This window comes from Plecotus auritus (genome assembly GCF_963455305.1).
Source record: "Plecotus auritus genome assembly, chromosome: 7".
Taxonomy (NCBI): domain Eukaryota; kingdom Metazoa; phylum Chordata; class Mammalia; order Chiroptera; family Vespertilionidae; genus Plecotus; species Plecotus auritus.
The window spans coordinates 79,820,118-79,846,446 of NC_137774.1; the positions used below are offsets into that span (position 1 = coordinate 79,820,118).

The 26,329-nt window shown below is 37.9% G+C and overlaps 1 protein-coding gene across 3 annotated transcripts in view; it reads right to left on the minus strand.

Annotated features, from left to right (window-relative positions):
• Nucleotides 1-1,510: 1,510 nt before the first annotated feature.
• GSPT1 (G1 to S phase transition 1) overlaps nt 1,511-26,329 on the minus strand; it is a 42,846-nt gene continuing 18,027 nt past the window's right edge. For 2 of the 3 annotated variants that reach the window (XM_080680430.1, XM_080680429.1), the window contains exons 5-15: nt 25,824-25,857; nt 23,149-23,226; nt 21,383-21,563; nt 20,400-20,554; nt 20,093-20,233; nt 19,008-19,101; nt 17,580-17,660; nt 8,645-8,818; nt 7,742-7,831; nt 7,412-7,580; nt 3,690-4,189 (exon numbers count right to left, since the gene is read on the minus strand). In XM_080680430.1, coding sequence (XP_080536556.1) covers nt 4,137-4,189; nt 7,412-7,580; nt 7,742-7,831; nt 8,645-8,818; nt 17,580-17,660; nt 19,008-19,101; nt 20,093-20,233; nt 20,400-20,554; nt 21,383-21,563; nt 23,149-23,226; nt 25,824-25,857 — 1,250 coding nt within the window. In that variant the 3' untranslated portion in view covers nt 3,690-4,136. Of the gene's footprint in view, nt 4,190-7,411; nt 7,581-7,741; nt 7,832-8,644; nt 8,819-17,579; nt 17,661-19,007; nt 19,102-20,092; nt 20,234-20,399; nt 20,555-21,382; nt 21,564-23,148; nt 23,227-25,823; nt 25,858-26,329 lie in introns of all 3 variants that reach the window. The other variant, XM_080680428.1, reaches the window with a different exon arrangement.

Below are 26,329 nucleotides of genomic sequence, written 5' to 3' on the forward strand. Positions count from 1 at the left end.
GACCTGTTTCACCTAATTCATGTGGATGATCACCTGAGGAATGCAGGAGTTCCAGCTCCAGCACAAATACTCTTTCAGGGCAGCAGGAAAGGAGGTAGCAGGGATTTGGGTTGACATCGGAAGCACTAAGCTAATGTGCCTGGCAGAGGGGACAAACCTGAGGTTTCCACGTTAATTTTTAAATGGCACAGTGGCATGTGTGACAAGGCAGAAAAGGCAATTGCCACCCCAAGAGTTGCTTAAGAAATTGTGTAATTTTCTGCCTAATCAGACATGGTGCCTCTGCTTTTCCCTTATGTTGGAGAACATAAAGGTTTTAATCTCCATTTCCTTCAGGGCCCTTGTAACATTACTTAGTAAACAACTTGCTAGCATATTACTGTTTCAAGGAAGCATAGGATTAGAGGTATGTGAAAGTGTATTTATTGAAGGGAAGACATAATATGTTCTAGGATATTGAAAATCAAGAATATCCTAGAGCCAAAACCATTACAAGTTGAACCAAATCTACCGTCTGAATTCCAACAGTAAATTGGTTCAAATGGGGTCCACCGAACTACTACAGGAATATAAGAACACTTCTATTCCATTTACTATCAAATCTAATATCACCAACTGACTACTAAATTTAAATCTAGTCTTTTGAGTTGTGCTATGTAATTACATTTATTTAACAAGTTGCTGCCATGGCGTGATCTCTAAAGAAACAAGATCATGAATGTATTAGATGCTATCGTTTAGAATCACTGAGAAATTTGCTGGAGGAAATAAAAGCTGTATTATTTGGAGACAGAAAATCGTCCCCTAAATCCTATTGATTGCTATCTACCTTACATATGTCTGTGAGAGGATTGATAGCACAGTTTATTCTGATAAGGTAGGCCAACACTGAATATAACACTTAACCTACAATCAGAGCTGTAGTGCTGGAACCAGAATTTTCACAAAGGGTTTAAAGGTTGAAAGTTGCCTGGTGTTAAGTGCTGTAATAAAAACTGTATATTTGTCCCTTGACTACCTTAAATCCCTACCCAAAGCAATGAAGCTACCATCCATGAAGCAGCAGTCAATGAAGAAGTCCATGCCAATGAGGAAAGGTGCTAGAGTGCTGTCATGTGGAATAGTCATCAAAATCACGGAGTAATTAGTCATAGTGTTCCTGAAGATTGCCAAGGAGTTTAGCTGACTTTTTTCAAAAGTTCATCATGGAAGCAGTTTTTGACCATAGGTTCACCTTTTTCTTGGGTTACAAAACTGCATCTGGTTGAAACTAGAACCCAAAATATCTGCAGCACTTTAGCTGATAGGATGCTGGTAATCGTTCAATGGCATCACCTCAAAGTACATCCCATATTGTAAAAGCAGTTCTTGTACTTTATATAACTAGCAGACAATTATTAATTACCTCGTTACAGTGAACCTGGACTTTTTTACAATTTACAAAGTTTTTACATTCAATTATCACATATTTCAAGACTTTCAATTCAAACAAATGAATGTACATGGGCTTAATTATTCAACAACTTTACTATTTGTTTACATAAGTTCATGGCAGTACATACTCAGTTCAACTCTTTTGATTTTACATAGATTTTCACTAGATAAGTCCTTTTTGCAAATTAAAAGCAAGGAATAGTTACTATACCAGCCCCCCACAGTAAGAAATAAGGGTTTAGAATAGCAATTACTTAGACATTTATTTCAATGATATCTTTCTTTTAAATTCAGTTAATTTAAAAAACTATAATTAAATAATCTAGAATGAAAGTTGTATAAACATCAGTAATGTAAAAAGATGCAAAGACAATTGTTCTAACACATCTATGCTAAAGATGCAATATTTAGGTCTCTAATCTCCCAAATCTGCCAATTGTCCTCTATTTTTGCATTGTCAACCATATAAACAAACCTGCACTTGCAGAAGACAAAATGACAGCATACGAATCAGTATTGCTTTTTAAAGGTCCAACATCGCCACACTGCCAGTTTATTTCAGACATTTATTTCCTCATCCAAATAACTATCCATTGTAATTATTTTAAAATGCAGCAACTTTAAGAATACTTCTGTAAAAAATGTCAAAGCTCATAAAGCATATGGTGTTGGTTAATTTAACAATGAGGTTGTTAAATAATTATTTGCACAAATGTGCAAGAATTCATGAAGTTTTTCTTTCACAATTACATTTTAGATGTAGGCCCTTCACAGTTGATAGCTATGTTTTACTTAAGAGTGTTGGCAACATGCACATAATATTCTAAAAGTGTAAATGTCTTAATAGCAAGCATATAACTGGTTTTTAAAATATGGTCAATTTAAAAATGGAACTCTTATATTTAGAATTTTAACAACTCTTGAGTTTTTAAAGATTCATTAAAATCCAAGCAATTACTAGTATTTTGTTATTAACTTGGAAGTACAAAAAGTTATTATGTACTGATTAAAATTCCCATATCTCCCAGAAAAATAAAAGCCCAGAGATGTGCAGACATAATAGAATTAAAATTCATGCAATTTAATAGCCATGAGTATAGTTATAGGAAGCTGCAAGAGAATAATGTTGCTCTGTTCATAAAATATAGCCCATTCATGAAATGAATGGGATTTCTATAGTTAAGAAAACAAGAGTTAAATTAATTATCAGGTTTTGTGATTGGAATTACAGTTTGACTAGGCTTTTCTTTTCTAGGGAAGACTACAGGAAATTAAATAAATGTCATTAAATAAATAATTACAGAGTATCTTATTTAGAGATAAATTATAATGTAAAAGAGGCCACGTCTTCAATAAATGGCAACACTCAAAATCAAGGGGGGGGCTTCCAATAAACTGAGAAATTATCTTTCCCATTTGTTCTCATTAAAAATTTCAAAGTCATGAGTTGTACCAGAAAGTCATCCTTCAATCTAAAACCACCACAATGCTACATTGTGGTTCATCCAAATCATAGTTTAACAAATTCCAGCTTTAAATTTAAGAAAATCAATTTCAAATAGTTGAGAAAAGCTTATACTGTGCTTGATTCTACTTATCACTGTTAACTGTAATCTGTGCAAATTCTGATGGTTCCTAAGTATGTGTTCATTTAGTTGCTGGATGAGATTTATTGTTAACCAGCAAGGAACACCCAACGTTTAAAATCAGTGATACAAATAGTAAAATGAGTAATTTGTAGATCTGGCACTTCCAATTGATAGTCTTCATACTAGATGCATGCAGCTCTTATAAATTCTAAAGGAGGCATTTTTGCCAGGTCTCAACATGCTTTCTTTATTGTAATTCCACTAATTTAACATGGTAATGGGATTTTCTGTAGGGGTGCAATTATGCTTTCTTATAAAAACTACAGTATGCTTTTATTTTAAAACAATTTACTGTGTTTAAGAAACCATGTTAAAATATAAATTGGCCAAAAATAACTGATAGATCTAATAAAGCAGTGTCACAGTTACAGAAAGGTATTTAATTATTATATGTATGCATTACCATCAAAAAGGGGTCAAACTGATTCTTTCCTTTAATACAAACTTGAATACTGTTTGTAAATGCCTCATTTAAAGTAGTGGATAGGTCGTTTAGAAAAGTCCAAGTAATAAAATGTATTCAATTACTTGGTAACGTTAAAAAACTAATGCAACAATGTTATATCCAGATAAAAAACATTATTCAAAAGCAATTCAAATACCGAAAAGGGTTTCAAATTGAATATTTTATTAACATGGTAGTTGTCTTTGTAACATGTGCACACACACTCGCACACTCAGAATGATCTGCCTGGGGTGGGGGCGGGGGGAAGACTATGTTTGCCTAAAGGGAAAATGAAAAATTAAAAAATTTCTATAGGTTTTCATTATTGTAGGCAATTATGTCCACATCACTTACAAAGCTATTGCCAAATCTGTCCAAGGAAGCAGTTTGAGAGGAGAAGAAAAAAATATTGGGAAAAATTCAACAGTGGCATAGCAGAGCTCTCAATATGAGAAAGCTGACATAATGTGGACTTTTGCTGTGAATTTTGTCTTTGCAAAATATGGGGAGAGGTTTGTCAATGGGCAGAAAATAAGAGAAGGCGGTGTGAAGTAGGCTTTTGCAGTCAATTTTCCTCACAGTATTGTGCAGGGTCATCAAGAAAATGCTTAGTCTTTCTCTGGAACCAGTTTCAGAACTTTTCCAATTGCAATGGTCTTACCTGAAAATGAAACAAAAACAAAAAAAAAACCTTTTCAGTAGTTAACAGCAAAGCCATGTAAGGTATTTAAAGCTTATTAATTTAAATCTTAACTTTTACAATGTAAAGTATTAACTTCAGTTTTGGATCTGACAACTCTTTCATGCTGATACCTCAGCAGGACAAAAAACATCTTACTGACAACAAAGGCATGATTTCTGATTAAGAAGTCTTAATAAGTAGATCTTTGGGGTGGGGGGGGGGGGGGCAGATGGGGAGAAGCTGAAAAAAAAAGACATGATTTCCTATATAAAAAATCTCTTGCCCTACCTGGTTTGGTTCAGTAGATAGAGGGTCAGCCTGCAGACCTAAGGGTCCCGAGTTTGATTCTGGTCAATGGCGCGTACCTTGGTTGCAGGCTCCTCCCTGACCCAGGCCCTGGTCAGAGAGCGTGCAGGAGGCAACCAATCAATATGTTTCTCTTACATAAATATTTCTGTCTTTTCCTCTCCCACTTTCTCTAAAAATCAATGGAAAACTATCTTCCAGTGAGGATTAAAAAAAAAAAATCTCTTCGAAAAAGTAAAATGTGGAATATTAGTAAAATCGATTACTATTTGGCAACAAAAATGAATGATTTATATACAACACATGATATATAACATGGTTGAATCTCAAAAAACACACTGAGTGGCCTGGCCTGGTGGCTCAGTTGGTTGGAGCGTCATCCCGTACACCAAAAGGTTGTGGGTTTGATTCCTGGTCAGGGCAGCACATATCTAGGTTGCAGGTTCTACGGGACACATACGGGAGGCAACTAATCGATGTCTCTCTCTCAAATTGATGTTTCCCTTTTTTTCCTTCCTCTCTCTAAAAATAATTTTTTTAAAAGCCACCCTCCAGTGAAGATTTAAAAAAACACACACACCATAATGAGTGGAATATACTAGACACTAAAGACCACAAATTTTATGTTCTATTTATATGGCTTGTCCAATAAGCCAAATAGAAAAAAATGTTGTGATTGCCTAGGTCTGGGGGTAGGAGTAGGAGATAACTGTAAATAGGTATAAGGGCTTCTTTTTAGCTATAATGAACATTCTAAAATTAGAATGTGATGGCTGCACAACTCTAAAGATATTAAAATTCATTGCATTGTACACTTAAAACAGGTCTATTTCATAGTATGTGAATTATCTCAAATAAAGATGTTAAAAGGAGCTCTCTGTCTTATGGGGAAAAAAACTAAAAACCAACCTACTAGAGTGAAACCTCATTTCTTGAAGGTCTCCCATCTTGAACAATTTGTTTCTCAACCAAGTTGTTCACAGAAAAAAAGTCTGGGTTTTCCACCTGACAATCCTTTCATACTGATACCTCAGCATGACAAAGAGTACCAATGTTGCCAAGGGTCTGAAAGTGCTCGCAAAACAGCAGTCACAGGCAATTGAATAGGCAGAAAAACTGCTGATGATTTGGATAAAGGAAAAGCAGTTAGCTGGTGATAGCATTTCGGAGGCAGTGATATAGGAAAAATTCCTTTAAGGCTAGTAGGAGGTGGTTTGGTAAATTTAAGAAAAAAAAGTATTTATTTACAAATTAAACAGTACATTAAACATGTACTGTATATAAGAAAAGTTAAAACAGAATCATTTGGGGGTTTCAAATGAATTAATTCAATTTACATAATTTCTAATGGGAAAAATGATTCCATTTTCGAACAAATCGCTTCTTGAGCAGCCTTTTGGAATGAATTAAGTTCGAGAAACAAGGTTCCACTATATTTAGGAAAAAATAATTTTTGGGAGTTAAAAATTTATGCTACATTAATTTCCTCTGTGATTTTATCAGGTTAATTTTGTTATATATATTTATTTTTAAATATATTTTTATTGTTTTAAGAGGAAGGGAGAGGGAGAAAGAGAAACATCAATGAGAGAGAATCACTGATTGGCTGTCTCCTCCACTGCCTACACTGGGGATCTAGCCCGAAACCTGGTCATGTGCCCTGTCTGGGAATCGAACTGTGACTTCCTGGCTCATAGGTGACACTCAACCGCTGAGCCATGGGCCAATTTGGCTAATTTTGTAATATTAATAGGACAACCCAGTAATCAGCGAATTTCACTAACACCAAGCAGATTTTTAAAATAAAAAATTTTATGAACTTTATAGTGTCTTTATAAAGATTTCTCTGAACTAAAATTAAGGTGCAGCAACCATATCCTATCTAATAAAGAGGGAATATGCTAATTAACCCTCACGCTGTCACAAATATGGCGGCACCCACAGCCAATAAGGAGGGAATATGCTAATTGTCACGCCCTCAAAGATGGCAGCACCCAGTCCCCTCAGCCGCCCAGGGCCAGCCAAGGCTTGCGCTGCTGGCAGTGGCAGCAGCAGAGGTGTGATGGGGCGTCGCCTTCCCCTGATCGCAGGGTCACCTCCCACCCCTGAGGGCTCCCGTACTGTGAAAGGGGGCGGGCCGGGCTGAGGGACCCCCCACTCCAGTGCATGAATTTTCATGCACCAGGTCTCTAGTATATCATCATATTTCCAGTGCTAAGCACAGTTTTTGACTTGCAATACAGTCAATTTTTTGCTGAATGGAATTAGAACATACAATTGTATTCTATATTTCAATTGAACCAAAGTTTTATGTAAATTTTCCAATCTTAAAATAGTTACCTAAGTTAACAACCCATAGAGAAATGTTTAGTAAAAGTCATTTTGTTTTCATGATACCAAAGAATTTCATGGCCACAAGACGAAAAATTACAGCTGTTCAGATTAACTAAAAAAAGAGCATGACTATTAAACCTTTAAAAAACAAGTGTTAAAAGGCAATCAATCTATATATCCCGTTTATTCCCACCCTCATATCAGTGCAGTGAATGTATTGTATTTAATTTTTAAATGATTTCCTCTGACCACAAAATGACAAGATATGTACCTCAAGCTCACCTTGCAAAATCTTAAAAGGGCAAGATGGGCTTTAATCACATATATTACAAAGGATTACATCACAGAAATCTTGTTTATAGTAAATAAATGGCTCTCAAACCCACTACTTGCAAAATATGAAAATTCTTCTTCTAGAGCATTACTGCCAATATGCATAGTTAATTTTACCAGCTGTCCATTTCATTAACTAATAAAACATGCATCCAGGTTCTCTATGAACTGTACTCAGGTAAACAGTCTATTTTAGACATACTACTAGACATCAATTTAAAGGCTTACCCTCATCTCTCAAAGTAAATCGACCCATCTGAGGGAAGTCTTTAAAGGTCTCAAGGCAGATGGTTCCTGCTGTCCTTAAGCGAGCAATGCATACTTGATCTTGTTTCACAAAACGGGGTCGAGTCTTACTTTTTTCTCCTGATTTTTTGTCTACCAAGCAAATTAAGGCCTATCCAAGATAAAAGGATGAAAAGACATCAGAATAATGCCAAATAAAAGAATCTTTAAATTAAGAATAGGCATGCAAATAAGAGTACATCACTACTGTTGGTCAGAAATTATCAAGATGAAATGGTCTTAAACAAAACCCCCAATTATATTAATACTCACTGTTATTTCAACTTCCTCAATACAGGTATGAATATGCAGCACCGCATTATAACCTGGGCAGATGATGGATTTGTGCTCTATAATCACTATCTGTCAAACAAAAAGAAAATTCACATCTTTATACCCAGGGCAAAAAAATAACTGAATGTGCTAAAGTGCATATAGTATCACAAGAATATATAACTCACTATCTTAAAAGTTGTTTTTGTGTTAGAAGTGATAGGTCAGGTTACTTGACCTCGAAGAATGAACTCTGATATCCTTAACCTACTGATCTTCTTGGCAAGTGCCCAGTCAAACTTTCAAAACAGTAGGCAGACTCTTTCCCCTCGGGGAAACCTTTCCCTTATACCTCCCCCAAGGAATCATTACTGCTCACATGCTACTGGGTTCCTCACACCCCCAGATGTGAACTTATCATAGTTTTATCCATTTTGTATCTGGCATCAGAATTTAATTTGATTAGTTATTATACCTTGTAAAAGAATTGAAAAATTCTGTGAGCTACACCAATAATTTACTCTGCCACTCTCCTGGGAAGGGCAGGTTACTAATATGAAAAAATTGGGCATGTTTTTCTGTCTAGAGAGTTATTTGTGCTAAAGGAGCAGACAAACCATGACTTACAAAGCAACTTGCTCTATTTGAACTGAAAGACACTGAGTAATGATATAAACAGATTAGAAAATAAGGAATTTACAAAGAATACTACTATCTAACCAGTAAGAAGACCTTCTATTGTAAGATACATTATGGCTGTTGTAACACACACACAATTTATTCTATTTCAATTCCCCTTCTATAAACGATGACATGTCATCAATAACCTGGACAAAGGACATTTAAATTCATATTTCACTTGCACAGTAAAGATCAGTGAGATAACTATAATAACTGGTTTACCTGGGCATCAAATGTGCGTCCAGAATGACAAAGATTATTAGGATCACAAAGTATAAATCCTGGAAGAATCTCCTCTTCTTCAATTCCTTTCAGTCTGATTTTGAGGTTTTCACCTGGGGCTACAGAATCAGTTTCTACATCATCAGAAAGGATTCCAAGAACTTCCACGTTGTGCTTAAAAAGAAACCGAGATTGGAGGTTTTCTGACACATTTACTCATTGCATTACAGATCATAAAATAACCTGTTTACTGAGTTGTTTCAGTTTTCTGTGCTTGTTGATTATCCAAAATATTTACATTTGTATGACGTGAACTTTAATGAAAATCATACCCTGAACGACAACTGCCAATTAAAATTATCTGTTATCCATTTGCACCTCCCAGGTGGCCTGGTGGACAGATTCAGATCACTCCAGATTACAACTTTACTACATCCACCAGCATCACACTCAAGGGGCAAACTCACTGAGCACCAAAGCCCCAATGAACCAAGTCCTGTTCCATAGGGGTGTCTCCTGCACAGCAGCTCTTCCTTTGTAGTTACAGCTGGTTCTCACATACAATTGGCCTGGGGGTCAATACCTCCCAGAGACACTAACATCCATCAAGGCTCAACTACAACAGGACAGTGCACACAGGCCACACAGGGGCATACCTAACATTGCCCTGCTCAGGTGACTGGGGAGGCTGAGTCACTGGGCTCTACAGAATATCTACTACACAAGGCCACTCTTATCAATTGCAGGAGACATAGCAGCTCTACCTAATACTTAGAAACAAACACAGGGAAGCAGCCAAAATGCAGAGACAAAGAAACATGTCACAAACGAAAGAACAGAAGAAAATTCCAGAAAAAGAACTAAATGAAATGGAAGCAAACTACTAGATATAGAGCTCAAAACAATGATTATAAAGATGCTCAAGGAAATTAATGAGAGCTTCAAGGAACTTAGAACGTCAAAAGCATGAAAAGGGACCAGTCAGAAACGATGGATACACTAACTTAAAATTAATAATTTACAGCGAATCAACAGAGTAGAGGATGCCAAGAATCACATCAGTGATTTGGAATATGAGAAAGCAAAACACACCCAATCAGAAAAACAAAAAGGAAAAAATATCCCAAAATAAGAAGATAGTGTAAAGAGCCTCTGGGACAACTTCAAGTATACCAACATATGCATCAAGGGTGTGCCAGAAAGAGAAGAAAAGGAGCAAGAAATTGAAAACCTATTTGCAGAAATAATGACAGAAAACTTCCCTACCTGATGAAAGAAATAGACCAGGAAGTAGAGAGTCCCAAACAAGATAAACCCCAATAAACCCAAGACATATCCCAGCAAAGGTATCGTTTAGAATTGAAAAGTCAGATAAAGAGCTTCACAGACAAGAAAAAGCTAAAGGAGTTCATCACCACCAAACCATTATTACATGAAATGTTGAAAGGTATTCTTTAAGAGGAAGGAGAAGGGAAAAAGAAGATAAAAAATACGAACAATAAATACCAACAATTGAATCTAAAAAATCAAAACAAACAAACAAGGAATCTAATAAACAGAATAAACTGATGAGTAAAATAGAACCAGAGGCATGGAAACATGGAACAGACTGATGAATCTCAGGGAAGGGGGGCAGTGGGAAGAGATGAACCAAAGAGTTTATATGCATACTAGAGGCCCGGTGCACAGATTCGTGCACCAGTGGAGTCCCTCTCACAATCCGAGAGCCCTTGGGGGATGTAGTAGTGTGAGAAGCGGCAGGCAGCCGGGGAGGAGCCCAGGCAGGATAGATTTGCACAGCCACAGCTGTGTTCTCCAGCCGTGAGCCCGGTGTCTGGTGCCAGTCTGTTAGCTGAGCAGCGCTCCCTCTGTGGAAGCGCACTGACCACCAGGAGGCAGCTCCTGCATTGAGCATATGCCCCCTGGTGGTCGGTGCGTGTCATAGCTACCGGTTGGTCATCTGGTCGTCCAGTCTCTTAGGCTTTTATATATATATAGATAGATATGCATTACCGATGGACACAGACAAGAGGATGGTGAAGGCCTGGGGGGTGTGGTGGGATTTGGAAGGGAAAAAGAATGGGAGGGGACATCTGTAATACTTAACAATAAAATATCATATTTAATATGGATTTTAAATTTATGAATATAATTTTTATTGTGGAATTCAGGATTTAACTGACATATACTCCACTACCTATCAATCCCCAAATACCTGAAGAGTACTTTTTTTTTTTAATCCTCACATGGGGATATTTTTTTCGATTGCTTTTCAGAGAGTGGAAGGGAGGGGGTAAGGAGAGAAAGAGAAACATCAATGTGAGAGAGACACCTCAACTGGTTGCCTCCCACACAGGCCCCCGACCAGGGCCAGGGAGCAAACCAGCAACCCAGGTACATGCCCTTGACTGGGAACCAAACCTACAACCCTTTGGTGGGCAGGCTCTAACCACTTACCAAATATGGCGAGGGCAAGAGTATACTTTTTAGAAGTTGTCTGAAGTAAGCTTAAAAGAATATTGGTCCCCCTGGCCAGTGTGGTTCAGTTGGTTGGAGTGTCGTCCCATACACCAAAGGGTTGCAGGTTCCCGGTCAAGGCACATCTCTAACTCGTGGGTTTGATCTCTGGTCTGGATACATAAGTACAGGAGGCAACCGCAACCACTTGATGTTTCTTTCTCTCTCTCTCTCCTTTCCTCCCCCCAGTTTCCCCTCTCTCTGAAATCAATAAGCATGTCCTCGGGTGAGGAATAAACATAAAAACAAAAGAATATTGAATGTTTAGATAACATTTTGATGGTTCCAATATGAGAGAGGATTTGGGGGGTGAGAAAGGGGAGAGGATTTAAAATAAGCATACTGAATAATGATTACAGGAGGTTTTCCTTTTGGTGTGATAAAATATTCTAGAACTAATGGTGATAGCTGCACAAAAACGTTTTAAAAAGATATATAGAGGGGGAAGTGTTAAAAGCAATACCCACAAGTATTCCCATTTGTGCCCTTTGAAGATAATTCAGATTTTTAAAACACCAACCAGAAAACTGCCCTAGTTGGTGTGGCTCAATTGGTTGAGCATCATCCCATGCACCAAAAGGTCTCTGGTTGGATTCCCAGTCAGAGCATGTGCCAGGTAGCAGGTTGGTTGGGTGTGGGCGGGAGGCAACTGATCAGTATTTCTCTTTCACATCAGTATTTCTCTCTCTCCCCCCTCCCTTCCTCTCTCTCTCTCTAAAATCAAAATAAGAACAAAAATATTTTCAAAAATATATATACCAGAAAACCAAACAAAATAGCCTTCAAGACAAAATGAATTATCTCATGATAGATGAACAGTGAAAAATGCAAAATCAATATATTCCATACCAGAATGCTACAGTCACTTGCTAAGCTCTAGTACCTTTACCCCTCTTCCACATAATGATATTCTTTCCCAAAAGATAGCTTATGCCTTAATGATACCTGTTCTACTGAAATTCACCCTAAGAAATGAAGTAGAGCCATATTTGTTAGCTAAGTTCTTTATAGTAACAGCAGGATAAAGGGGTAGAACTTAGCAGTTCCACCATGTACAAACTATTGTTCATTACTTTTTTGCCCTAATAACCCAACATAACAATCCCTATGCCCTTGTATGGCTAAACACAGTAGAGCTAGTGTAAAATTAACTTAATCCACTTGGTAATCTCAGTCAACCTTTAAAAACAGAGCAGGCGGACCCTATCCCCTCTGGGAAGCCTTTCCTTTCTACTCCCCACAAAGGAATCATTACTGTTCACCGCAATTACTCAAAAATTAAGATTGAGACCAACAACATCTCTTAGTTTACGAAAGGTATTAAAGATAACTAAACATTTCCTTATTCTCCAGAGATCCAACATGTAGCTGTGCAAGGAGTGATTTTAGGCTATATTTAAGCAATTTGGCAGGGATAAGTGGTTAACATTTCTAAATAAAGGGTATCTGCAACTGTCTTCATAGATAGATGCCCATTGTTTTGACTGAGGTGTGATACCCTGTCTTATCAATTCAAAAAGTTTTGCAGACAAGCCTGAAATATGTTTACAAATTATACAGCATATGATCTTAAACGTTTTGAGTCCACATTCCTAATAACATATGAGCTGGAGTTTATACAATATCCTTTTGGTATCTCAAATTATCAGAAACTAGAGGCCCGGTGCATGAAATTTGTGCATGGGGGTGTGTGTCCCTCAACCCAGCCTGCACCCTCTCCAATCTGGGATCCCTCTCACAATCCAGGACTGCTGGCTCCCAAATGCTCGCCTGCCTGCCTTCCTGATTGCCCCTAACCGCTTCTGCCTGCCAGCCTGATTGATGCCTAACTGCTCCCCTGCCAGCCTGCTTGCCCCTAACTGCCCTCCCCTGCAGGCCTGGTCCCCCCCCAACTGCCCTTCCCTGCAGGCCCGGTCACCCCCAACTTGCCTCCTCTGCCGGCCTGGTCACCCTTAACTGCCCTCCCCTGCAGGCTTGATTGCCCCAACTGCCCCTCCCTTGCAGGCCTGGTCCCTCCCAACTGCCCTCCCCTGCTGGCCTAATCGTCCACAACTGCTCTCCCTTGCAGACCTGGTCCCTCCCAACTGCCCTCCCCTGCTGGCCAACTTGTGGTGGATATCTTGTGTCCACATGGGGGAAGTCATCTTTGACCACATGGGGGCAGCCATCTTGTGTGTTGGAGTGATGGTCAATCTGCATATTACTCTTTTATTAGATAGGATAGAGGCCTGGTGCATGGGTGGGGGCCAGCTGGTTTGCCCTGAAGGGTGTCCTGGATCAGGGTGGGGGTTCCCTTGGGGCATGGGGCGGCCTGGGCGAGGGACCTGTGTTGGTTTGCAGGCCGGCCACGCCCCCTGGTGACCCAAGCGGAGGCCCTGGTATCTGGGATTTATTTATCTTCTATAATTGAAACTTTGTAGCCTTGAGTGGAGGCCTAGGCCGGCCAGGGTGTGCTTTGGAAAGCTTGGCTGCCTCCATTACCGGGGAAACCCAAGCCTCCTGCTCACTCCGTGGCTGCAGCCATCTTGGTTGGGTTAATTTGCATACTCCATCCTGATTGGCTTGTAGGTGTGGCGGAGTGATGGTTAATTTGCATATTACTCTTTTATTAGATAGGATGAGCATTCAGATTACTGCACTGAAGTGGGGGGGGGAAGCCACTTTGCACTAAACTTGCAGATTCAGTTAACTTTTTTGCATACAAACTCAAAGCCAATTTGTAAATATCAGAGCAATATTCAGAAATTCCATCACACAGAGTTTTTTATCCTCCAACATCATTTCTTTTGCTTCACTTTACTGCTACAGCCCAGCATAGGAAGTAGAAGTAATGCTGGCATTAGAAGCATAGGATTCCAAAGACTCCTTAACCAGAAATTACCAAACCAGCGATCTAAAAAAGGTCTAAATATCAATCTGTACATTAGAACAATTTTGTAAATAGCAAAATAAAAAAATGATCAATTTTTAATTTTACTCATTAATTTTTTAAATACTTTTTAAATATTGTGGTAAAATACAGAACATAAAATTTATCCCCTTGAACATTTTGTCTGTCCAATAGTATTAAGTACATATTGTATACAATCAATCTTGAGTTCTGAAAATATTTCATATTATAAAATTGAAACTACACCATTAAACAACTCCCCATTCTTCCTGGAAACCACCATCTACTTTGCTTCTATGAAATCTGAGGACTATTCTAGGTACCTCTTAAAACTGGAATCATTGTGACTGGTTTATTTCAGCATAACGTCCTCAAGGTTCATCCATATGTATAGCATATATCAGAATTTCCTTTTCTGTGGTTGAATAATAATCCACTTATACGAATGTACATTTTGATTATCTGCTAATCCGTCAGACACCTGGGTTGCTTCCACCTTTTGGCAACTGTGAGCAATGCTGTTATGAACATGGGTGTACAAATATCTCTTTGAGGCTGTTTTTAATTTAGGGAGTTACATACCTAGAAGTGAAACTACTAGATTATATATATGGTTTTATTCTTTTTATTTTTTTGGGGGGAAACACCATTACATTTCCCACGGCTGCTGAACAATTTTACATTCCCACCAACAGTGCATAAGGGTTCCAATTTTTCCACATTGCCAACATACGTTATTTTCTGGGTTTTAAAAAAATGTTTTTTTGGGGGGGGGCTGTAAGAGATAAACTGAAGGACTTGTACATATGCATATAAGCATAACTAATGGATACAAGACACTGGGTGGGGGGCCGCAGGTAAAGGCATGTACTGGGGTGAAGGGGAGGCCGGGGGGGAGGTCAATGGGGGAAAAAAAAAGGAGACATATGTACTACTATTTGTAATACTTCAAACAATTAAAAAAAAACACAAAACACCAACATGTACCTCAACACCTGGTATGGAAAAAAAAAAATGTTTTTTAGAATTCCCACCTGAGGATATGTTTTATTTTGAGAGAGAAGAAAAGAGAGTGAGAGAGACATCAGTTGCCTCCCATACCCGGATCGAATCTACATCCTTTTGGTATACAGGGTGACCCTCCATCCAACTGAGCTATCTGGCCACGGCTATTTTCTGGTTTGTTTTTTTTATAGTGGCCATACAGATGGGTGTGAAGTATTTTCTTTTTTTTTTTTAAATATTATTTTATTCAGTTTTTACAGAGAGGAACAGAGAGTCAGAAACATTGATGGGAGAGAAACATCGATCAGCTGACTCCTGCACACTTCCTACTGGGGATGTGCCCGCAACCAAGGTACATGCCCTTGACTGGAATCGAACCTGGGACCTTTCAGTCCGCAGGCTGACGCTCTACCCACTGAGCCAAACCAGTTAGGGCAGTGAAGTATTTTCTGATTATGATTTTTATTTGCATTTACCTAATGATTAGTGATGTTGATCATTTTTCATGTACATCTTTGCAGAAATGTAAATTTAAGCTCCTTGCTCGTGTTTTTAGTCAGGTGGCTTGTTTTTTTGTGTTGAGTTGTAGGAGCTCTTCATATATTCTGGATATTAACCTCTTATCAGATTTAGGATATGCAATTATTTTCTCCCATTCCATAGGTTGCCTACCCATTAATTTTCAAATGTAAAGCAGTATGACATCTGTATCTTTTAAATATTTAGACTGAGGACAAAAGTGAAATGAGTTTTCAAGGCTCACTTAACCAACTATAAGATATGCTACACCTGCCCAGTAAGTAATTAGTATAAAGTGACAGCTTCCACAGAGAACAGCCACTCTGTCTATAACAGGGGTGGGGAACATTTTTCTGCCAAAGACCATTTGGATATTTATAACATCATTTGTGGGCCATATAAATTATCAACTTAAAAAAATTAGCCCGTTATATTTGGTCAAACATTTAATTAACTTGCCCCTAATGCCTTGGCAGAGCCCAACCAAAGCTCACAGGCTGGATATTCCCCACCCCTGGTCTATAACTAGTATGTTAAGGCCCTTGCCTATAGTGAATTGTATTTTTCTTTCTGAGGTGGTAAAATACCACGTAACATTTGTCTTTTTAAATCATTTTACACTGTACAATTCAGTGGCATCTAATACATTCACACAATGTCCTACAATCATAACCACTATCTAGTTCCAAAACTTTTCATCACTCCAAAAGGAAACGCTATACCCATTAAGCAGTCACTCCCCATTCTCCCTTCCCCAACCCCTGGCAAAAACCAATCCCACTTCCATCTCCCATGATCAGCTATATTTCTAATGACTACTCTACAGACAAAACTCAGCAAGAATTAAAATCGACTATTATTTTCATTCAGTTGTCACTGACTTTCAAGTTGCAGAAAAAGTAGGCTTTAATGTAGAAACACTTTAGGGGAAAAAATACGATGGTGGAATACTCTAATCCCCCATGCATAAGGCATCAAGAAACCCCAGAGTATCATTTGTAAGGTGTCAATTATACTTAAACACTACATTGACAACAGACATCTTTTCTAATTCACTGCGCCTGGAATTGAGCATGGTAAAGAAATTCTCATTTAAATCTAACAAAATCTCTGTCTGGAAGTTCTGATGATTCAGGTCTATTTTCCTACATTTAAACAACATCTTTGGAGTTTTTAGAGAAGTCCTCTCCGGAAAACGGATAACTTTCTTAGTAACATGTCATCTATAAATATCACTAAGTGAGCAGCCACAAATAACACAAAGGAATAATTCATAGAGATATTGCATGTTTTAATAAAACACCCTCCAATGATGAAGAAATCACAATAAGTAGGAAAGAGGTAAGAAGACATCTACCTATATATAGAAAAGCCTAATATGCAAAGTGTCCCCTCAGGAGTTTGACCAACCGGAGTTCGATCACTTGCTTGCTATGATATGTGCTGACCACCAGGAGGAGGCGCAGAACAAAGAAAGGCCCCAGCTAGCAGCCACTAGGCACCGTACCCAGGCACGAATTTTACGCACTGGGCCTCTAGTTTATGATAAAGATAAACCCTTTACACTTAAAACAACTTAGGAACATAGCTTAGACATATGTTATAGTATCCAATGTAACCACATACAAAAAGAGAAAGAAAGCTAACTGTATCGTGATTAAACCTGAGTTTTCATCCTTGGCTCACTTATTAATCCAGTATATTAATGGAAGCAAGTCACTTAATCACTCCAGATCTCTTCCATCTTGTAAAATAAAAGAGTTGAAGTTCTCTTGGTGCATCTTTTAGCTCTACCACTGTGCTAACACTGATCTCTCCCCATTTGTCAATGAATAACACCACATTTTTTTCTTAAGTTTTATACCTGACATTAATAAATGTAATCCTGGATTTTAAAAGTTAAGTTTATTTTTGTGGAAATCCCTAAACTTTTGAAAATTCCTGGCTTCTTGCTAAAATTTTCAAGAGAAAAGCTAAATGAGAAAGAACACTATTAATTCTTACCTTGTTTGGCATCATCACAAGCTGCTGGCCTTTACTAATAGATCCTGATTCCAGCTTTCCCAGGACCACAGTGCCCATATCCTATTGAAATTTAAAATAAAAAAAAGTTCCAGATTTTTATTACCACTCTACAACAGTTCAACAAACCCCATGTGAAATCTTGCAGGGCTTATTCATAAAAAACACACGCACAAAAAAACGCACACACACATTAGAACAAGTAGTATAATACTTAGAATTAATCTTAAATACAGGATAGGTAAAAAGTAATCTATAATACCTGCATCATAAGCATGTGCACAACTATAGTACCAATATATAAGTATGCCTAACATTTAAAAAGAAATCATGGTACAGGAGATGGCACAGAATTTTGTTTGAAGATCTGAATTATTTGTTCAGGTTCTTGAAATCTCTGAGCCTGTTTCTTCATCTATAAAATTGGAAAAGCAATACTTGTTCAAGAAATCTAGTATGGAGCCCTAGCTGATGTTGCTCGGTTGGAGCATAGTCCTGTACACCAAAAGGTCAAGAGCTCAATTCCTGGCCAGGGCACATACCCAGGTTTCGAGTTCGATCCCCCATCAGGGCACCTGCAGGAGGCAACCGATAAATGTTTCACTCTCACAAAGATGTTTTCCTCTCTCTTTTTTTCTTTTTTTTTTTTCCTCTCTCTCCCCCTCCCTCCCCAACCCTTCTTCTCTCTAAAATCAATTAAAACAAGTCCTCGGGTAAGGATTTAAGAATAAAGTATTTGAGGAGGAGCAAAACATTACACTGATATTGCCGTTAAAAATAATGATGCTTTTTGTTTTTTTAAAGTAGAACATCTAGTTAGGTGAGGTTGTGGTAAAACTAGCTCTCATATACTACTCCTGGTGGCAATATAAATTAGCACAGTATTCTGAAAGGTTGTCAATATGCATAAATTTTAATGTGCAAATCCTTTTGAGTCTAGCAATTTCACTTGTACGAGTTTCTAAAAGATTATTGGCTCGCCCTAACCGGTTTGGCTCAGTGGATGGAGCGTCGGCCTGCAGACTGAAAGGTCCCAGGTTTGATTCCGGTAAAGGGCATGTACCTTGGTTGTGGGCACATCCCCAGTGGGGGGTGTGCAGGAGGCAGCTGATCGATGTTTCTCTCTCATCGATGTTTCTAACTCTCTATCCCTCTCCCTTCCTCTCTGTAAAAAATCAATAAAATATATTTTAAAAAATAATAAAATAAAAGATTATTGGCTCATTGGGAAACAGATGAAATAATTTAAGCTGGCTGAATAAATTATGATCTGTACCACAAAATAATATGTAGCTGTTAAAAAAGAGACATCTATGTTGTTGTTATTAAAGTTGTTTCATAATTTAAAACAAAACACAAAACAATTATTTCACATCCCATAAAACCCAATTTCTTGAACATTTTGGGTACCTTGTATTTATCCACAATTGGCAGCCTGATTGGTCCATCAACTGATCTATTGAAGTTTGGCAAATTATCCAGATATGGAATAAAAGGTAATCCACTGAGAACATAATAATATCCATTAAATAGAGTCAACATAAATATCAAAATATTAAGTTACATGACTGTAACTTTATACAAAAAAAATGGTTATAATCATGTTTTCATTCCACCCATGTACTCGTCTCATTAATCCAATATATTATTTAATTCGTTTCATTTATTCCTCAGAAAATTAAAAATAACAAAGTAGCTGAATATGAAAAACCTTCCCATAAACATGAGATTTAGAAAAACATTTTATTGCAAATAGCCCACGTGTTGTAATAAATGACTGCACTCTTTTTCTTAATTTTTATGGACTTTTCCAGCTTTGAAATGAAGATTCTATAAAATAATTTCCCCTTTAAAGCTACACTTTATAGGACACATAAAATACTGTCAAGATGGCAATGCTCTCCAAACTGATCTACAGATTCAATTCAATCCCTGTTGAAATCCCAGCTGCCTTTTTTGCAGAAACTGTCAAGCTGATCCTAATGTTTATATGGAAATTCAAGGAACCCAGAATAACCAAACAATCCTGGGGAAATAACAAAATTCAAAGACTCACCCTTCCCAATTTGAAAACTTACAAAGTTATATAATAATCAAGAGTTCACCTTATTAAAAAAGTAGGCTAAAGTGAAATGCACACCTAAATGTCAATAATAGGGTTCTAACTCTTCCTAGGTGGATTAGGCAGTTTTCCTATGTATGACACCAAATGTACACTCGGCAAAAGAAAAAATAAACTAAAACTTTTTATGCTTCAAAGGACACCATCAAGGTGAAAAGATCTCCCACAGAATAGGAGAAAACATTTGCACATCATGTATTTGATAAGGGACTTGTACCCAATGCACAAAGAACTCTTACAACTCAATCACAAAAAGATAACCCAATTAAAAATGGGCAAGTTCCTGGTATTTTTAAAGCCAAAGTTACATTCATTATTTTCTTAAATTACTTATTAAGACATAAACTCCTAAAGGAAAAAAAAGATTACTTACATGTACCAAGGACAGAAATCCGATTGCTCTTTAAGATTTGCTCCAGTCAGTCCTGAGCAGGGCATAAAGTGAATATCCTTTTTGGGATTGAAGCCAACTTTTTTCAAAAATGGCACTAGTTTCTCTTTACATTCTTCGTATCTATAACATTTACAAATAATCCAATTATAATATAAAGCAGTTGAACTCTAGTTTCATTTTTAAAAATGAGGTTTAGAAAAACCACAGGGGAAAAACATGTAATAACAAAAGCATCCTTTATTTCACTAACATGTCTATAAAAAACCAGTAAGATATGTAAGCTTACCTCTCATTGCTCCAATTCACTGTTGGATCATCCATCTTATTAATGAGCACAATTAAGTGTTTTACACCTGCTGTCTTTGCCAACATTGCATGTTCTCTTGTCTGTCCTCCTTTTTCAAATCCAGTTTCAAACTCTCCTTTCCTGGCAGAGATTACCTAGTCCAAGAAGTCAAATAGTTTATTCTTACACACTCAGGTATACCCTTCTAGCAATAAAACGTCTTTCCTTTCAGTTTTATCAGAAACTTTCTGGTGATCAGGCCAGGAGGGGAGGGCAGTTGGGGGCGAGCAGGTTGGCAGTGGGGGCCAGTTGGGGGCGATTAGGCCAGCAAGGGGGGAGGCAGTTGCGGGTGACAAGGCTGGCAGGCAGAGTGGTTAGAGGCAGGCAGGCAGATGAGCGGTTAGGAGCCAGCGGTCCCGGATTACCAGAGGTATGTCCAACTGCTAGGGATCGGGCTTAAACTGGCAGTCGGACATCCCCCGAGGGGTCCCAGATTAGAGAGGGTGCAGGCCAGGCTGAGGGACACCCCTCCGCCCCATGCACAAATTTCATGCACCAGGCCACTAGTATTTTCATAAGTAAACTAAATTATAAAAACTACTTGCACAGATCAGTAAGACAAAAGTGAAAATTGTAACCATGTATATTATAGTTCACCACAACCTAAATTCCAGCTTTTACAGATAAACTCAAATATTTAAAAATTTAAGTAGGCCCAACCGGCGTGGCTCAGTGGATAGAGTGTTGGCCTGCAGACTGAAGGGTCCCAGGTTCAATTCCCAGTCAGGGCACATGCCTGGGTTGCGGCTTGGTCCCCAGTGTGGAGCGTGCAGGAGGCAGCCAATCAATGATTCTCTCTCATCATTGATATTTCTATCTCTCTCGCCCTCTCCCTTCCTCTGAAATCAATAAAAATGTATTTTTAAAAATTTTAAGTGGGGTTGCTAACAAATATGAAGGTGAATTAGAAATGTCTTTCTTACCAGTACAGCCAAATCAGCTTGAGAAGCACCACCAATCATATTTGGGACAAAACTCTTGTGGCCAGGGGCATCTAGAATTGTGAAATGCTTCTTTTCTGTTTCAAAATAGGCACGACCCACTTCTACTGTTTTACCCTTGTCTCGTTCTTCCTGATTTGTGTCTAAGGCCCAAGACAAGTACCTGAAATAATATTAAAATAAGAATAATACTGATAAGAACATGAAAATTTCTAAGATATTCTTCTACCATTAAAGGTGTAATTGATGACATCTAGCTTTATGTCCATCATATAACATATAAACCAATAACAGAACTAGACAGAATTGAAAATTAAGAGAATAAAATTTATGTTAATGTGGTTCAAACACTTGGAACTTTCACATATATCCACAGTCAACCATTTCTTCTAGAAGTAAACATTATTTATGAAAATAGCTGAAACATACAAAGAAAGACTACTTTAAGTACCAATGCTAATATCACAATCTATAATAATAAAAGCATAATATGCTAATTAGACCAGACAGCCAAACAACCTTCTGGACGACCTTCCAGACCAAGCTGGGGCTGTGAGGGCTGAGCCCCTTGCACAAATTCCATGCATCAGGCCTCTAGGCTATATATATAAACAGGGAATATGCTAATTAGCTGGGCGTCACCGCTCAGGAGGAGCTGCGAATGCAGATGGGCAGGAGGGGACTGCGTGCCGCCTCCAGCCCCAGCGGCCACAGGGAGGCTAGGGCTGGAGGCAGGCCGGAGCGGACACACAACACACAGGAGCGCCTGCCTCCACCCCAGTGGACACAACGCGGCAACCGGGGATGTGCTCTGAGCGGCCGCCAAGCGGCTCGGAGCACGCCCCCCACCCCAGTGGACACAACATGGCAGCCAGCGCTACGCGGGTCAGGTGTGGGTCCCGGCCCCCTGCAGGGTGCCTCCTCGCACGATTCCAATCGCGTGCTGAGCCTCTAGTGAGTTAATAAGTTCCTCTAGATTTCATTTTTATAATCATCTGTCACAAAATATAATACGAATAATGGCTGTCTAAGGATGTCTTTATAACATGAAGGCTGTTAACCTGCCACTTGGGAGCAATAGTTACTTGCTAAAATTATTTCAATATTATTTGCCACGTAACAATTATTTAAGTTCAATTCATCCATAATAGTAGGCATTAATTTAAAGTACCTTATCTGTATTTCATAGTATATACTCATTAGGATTTTCCCTTTACAGAGCAATATAACAACAAAAAAACACAACAATGCCCCATTCAGATAAGCTCAACTTTTAAAATATAAAATAGATAAGGTTAGAAAACTGAAAAAAGTTGACCTTTTCTCTCACCACTCAATGGAATTATGGTCAATAATTCCTTCAATTATTTTTCTTTCCATTGTTTATTTACATATTAATGATCATGTCCTAAGTACTATGATGTTTCCTGCTTTCTCCCCAAATTCCACTGTAACATATTCTATTCCTGGTTACTTTAAATGCAATTTTATAGTGGTTAGATAATGGCCCAATTAAATGGCTCAATTAGAATATATTCAACAAGCCTTTTATTATTGGATGTTTGGATGTTTGGATGTTTGCAAACTTTCTCTGTGCAAGTTTTGAAGTCATTGGGAAATGATCTACTACGTAGTATGAGGGGAAACAAACTTCCTTTGTTACGACACCATTTCAGTAGACTACAAAAGCATTAAATGGGCAGCACTTCCTTAAAAGTAATTTATATTATCATAAAAGTTTAGTATACCAAGTTTCTCGGTTTTTCTCTTTAGCTTCTCTTTCATATTTCTCAAGTGTCCTTTTGTCAACCATTCCAGTCAAATACCTGAAAACATTTAAAGAAACACAAATTACTCAATGAAATTAGGAAAAATTTAAATCACTTAAAAAGTAATTTCAACTCTAAATATAATGAAGTAAAGGTACCTCTGGTGGATGCTTGAATCAGGAAACTTTCAGTAGAAAAGTTATTTGCATAGTCTCAAATTATCTCCCACAAAATAAGGGGAAAAAATCATAACTTTATGGTAGAAAATCCTGGTAACACCTTAATCAAGTAATTTTTAGCAAACATCACCAGTAATAAATAAAACATACTGAATATTGATATCTTTTACCCTAACTGGATGCCCTAAGAAGAGCATAACATGTCTTTGATGATATTCTTGCCCAAAATGCCCAACCTCAGTGTGATTGTAAAAAACATCAGTAGGGGGCAATGGTAAGATATGTATACATATAATACCTTAATAAAAACTTGAAAAAAAAATAATAAAAAAATAAAAAACATCAGTTAACCCCAATTGAATAATCTATAATAATAAAAGAGTAATATGCTAATTAGACCGGACGACCTTCGCGACGAAGTCGGGGCTACAAAGGAAGCCCAGGTCCCGGGTGCCAGAGGGAATCCGGTGCCGGCAGCCGGGGGAAGGAAGGCCTACTCTTGCACAATTTTCGGGCATCAGGCCTCTAGTCCTATATAATAAAAGGCTAATATGCAAATCAACTGCACGGCAGAACAACCTGTTACTATGACACGCACTGACCACCAGGGGGCAGGTGGTCAGTGCGCTCCCACAGGGGGAGCACCACTCAGCCAGAAGCCCTAAGCCAGGCTCACGGCTGACGAGCACAGCGGCAGTAGTAGGAGCATCTCTGGCCTCTGCGGCGGCACTAAGGATGTCCGACTGAAGGCTTAGGCCTGCATCGGACATCCCTCGAAGGCTCCTGGTCTGCGAGAGGGCGCAGGCCAGGCTGAGGACCACCCCCCCCCACCCGGGCACGAATTTCATGCACCGGGCCTCTAGTATCCTAAAAAATAACTGAATAGCAATCTTCAAGTTATGAAGGTGGTAAAAGACAAGACTGAGGAAATGTTGCAAGTTAAAGATGACTAAGGAGACAAAACAAACACAAAATGGAATTCTGGAACAGAAAAACATTACTGCAAAAACTGGTGAAATTCAAATGGATCTGTAGTTTAATTAATAGTATTATAGCAATGTTAGCTTTCTAGTTTTAATGATTATACTACAGTTATATAAGATGTTTCCATTAGGGTAGGCTAAGTGAAAGGTATATGGGAACTATGTATTGTTTTTACAACCTTTCTTTAAAGTCTAAAATTAATTCAGAATAAAAGTTTATTATATTTACTTATTATTTATTTATTTTATAATAGTTTATTTTTAGAGAGAGAGGAAGGGAGAAGAGAGAAACATCTATGTGAGAGCTCAACACCGGTTGCCTCTTGCATGCACCCTACCAGGAATCCAGCCCACAACCCAGGTATGTGCCCTGACCAGGAATCAAACCAGCAATCTCTTTTGCTGCATGGGATGACACCCAACCAACTGAGCCACAATGGCCAAAGCAATAAAAGTTTCTTTTAAAAAGCAAATGTAAATGCTATATAAAAATGATTCCAACAGTGTTGTCCAGGCAATTAAGTCTTACTAATACACTTCAATATTTAATATTTTAAATATATTATTTTTCAAAGTGAGATTATTTTAAAATAATTCCTTAGGAATTCCAGTTCTGGCTTTCATCGCTATGGGGTTCTCTGTGCAGTCATCTGTAGTGCATGTTTCTAACCATTTGATTATAGAATCCCAGTGAAAAATATCAAAGAAAAGTATAGCCCATAAGCAAAAAATATACATTCTTCTAAAACACATAATCAAATGGGCCCAACATATCTATCCGTAGAGCCTTAGAAGAGGATCCTTGTTTCAGAGTCTGTTGGGGAAGCTTCAGAAGTGAGAATTGGCAAGATTATTAATTAAGATTACTTAACAAGGCAAGATGATGATATACCCTCTAGAATGATCCTCTGATGACAGCTTTAAAAAATGGATCTAATCTAAGAGGAATTAAATATTTAGGACCTGTGAATTTAAAAGATTTTTCAATACTAGAATATGTTCCTGGAGGCCAACCATGGTGTCTTCATACCTTAATAGCTTATACCTTATATTTAATTAAATCCACATAAATTTAAGGAGTTGATGATGAGGAAAAGCCAGTTCTCTTCATGCACCAGGTTCAAGACCTGGTTTTTATTATTTCCAAGAAAATTATATTCAAAAAGTAAAATTTTCTACATGTGAGGGTTGGTTCTTTATTAGTTTTTATAAAAAATGTAAAAGGCAATTTTCAGAAATATATTTAATTCATGTTACATGAGAGTCTGACAGTGATAACGAAAGAATTTTAGTGATGGCCTATAATCCATCAGAAAATACTAATGATCACATTGCAAAAATTACTACAGCCTTCTCTACAGGTAATGTCATTTTATTATTAATTTTTCTTAACTTGGGGTGATCTGTTTTATCTCCTTTGTATTTTATGTTAACAATTCCCAAAATTCATTCAATTGAGTTAACTCTATTATATAAGAAAAAATATACTTACATTATTTGTCCTCCAATGGTTGACTTGCCAGCATCTAAAAGTAATAACATCAACAATATACAAAGCATAGGTATAAAAAACATTTTTTAAAAGCCAACCAGTATATACACGTAACAGAACTATGAAGGTATGCTTTAGCATATACTATATAATTAAATCGTGCAAAAGCAACAGAAACTGTAGGAATCTATTGGTTAGTTACCTCTTCTCTTGGAAAAAGGAGCTACTAAGACCCCCTAACAGCTTGATAATGATTTATAACTACTTTACTGATAAAGAACAAAAGAAACAATTTTTAAACAGATTACTCCCTGACCTTCAGCTAAGAGCCAGGCAGCAAATGAATATAAATTACCTAAGGGGAGCCCTGCCAGCATGGCTCAGTGGTTGAGCAACTACCTATGAAACAGGAGGTCACAGTTTGATTCCTGGTCAGAACACATGCCCAGGTTGTGGACTCAATCCCCATTAGGGGGCGTACAGGAGGCAGCCGATCAATGATTCTC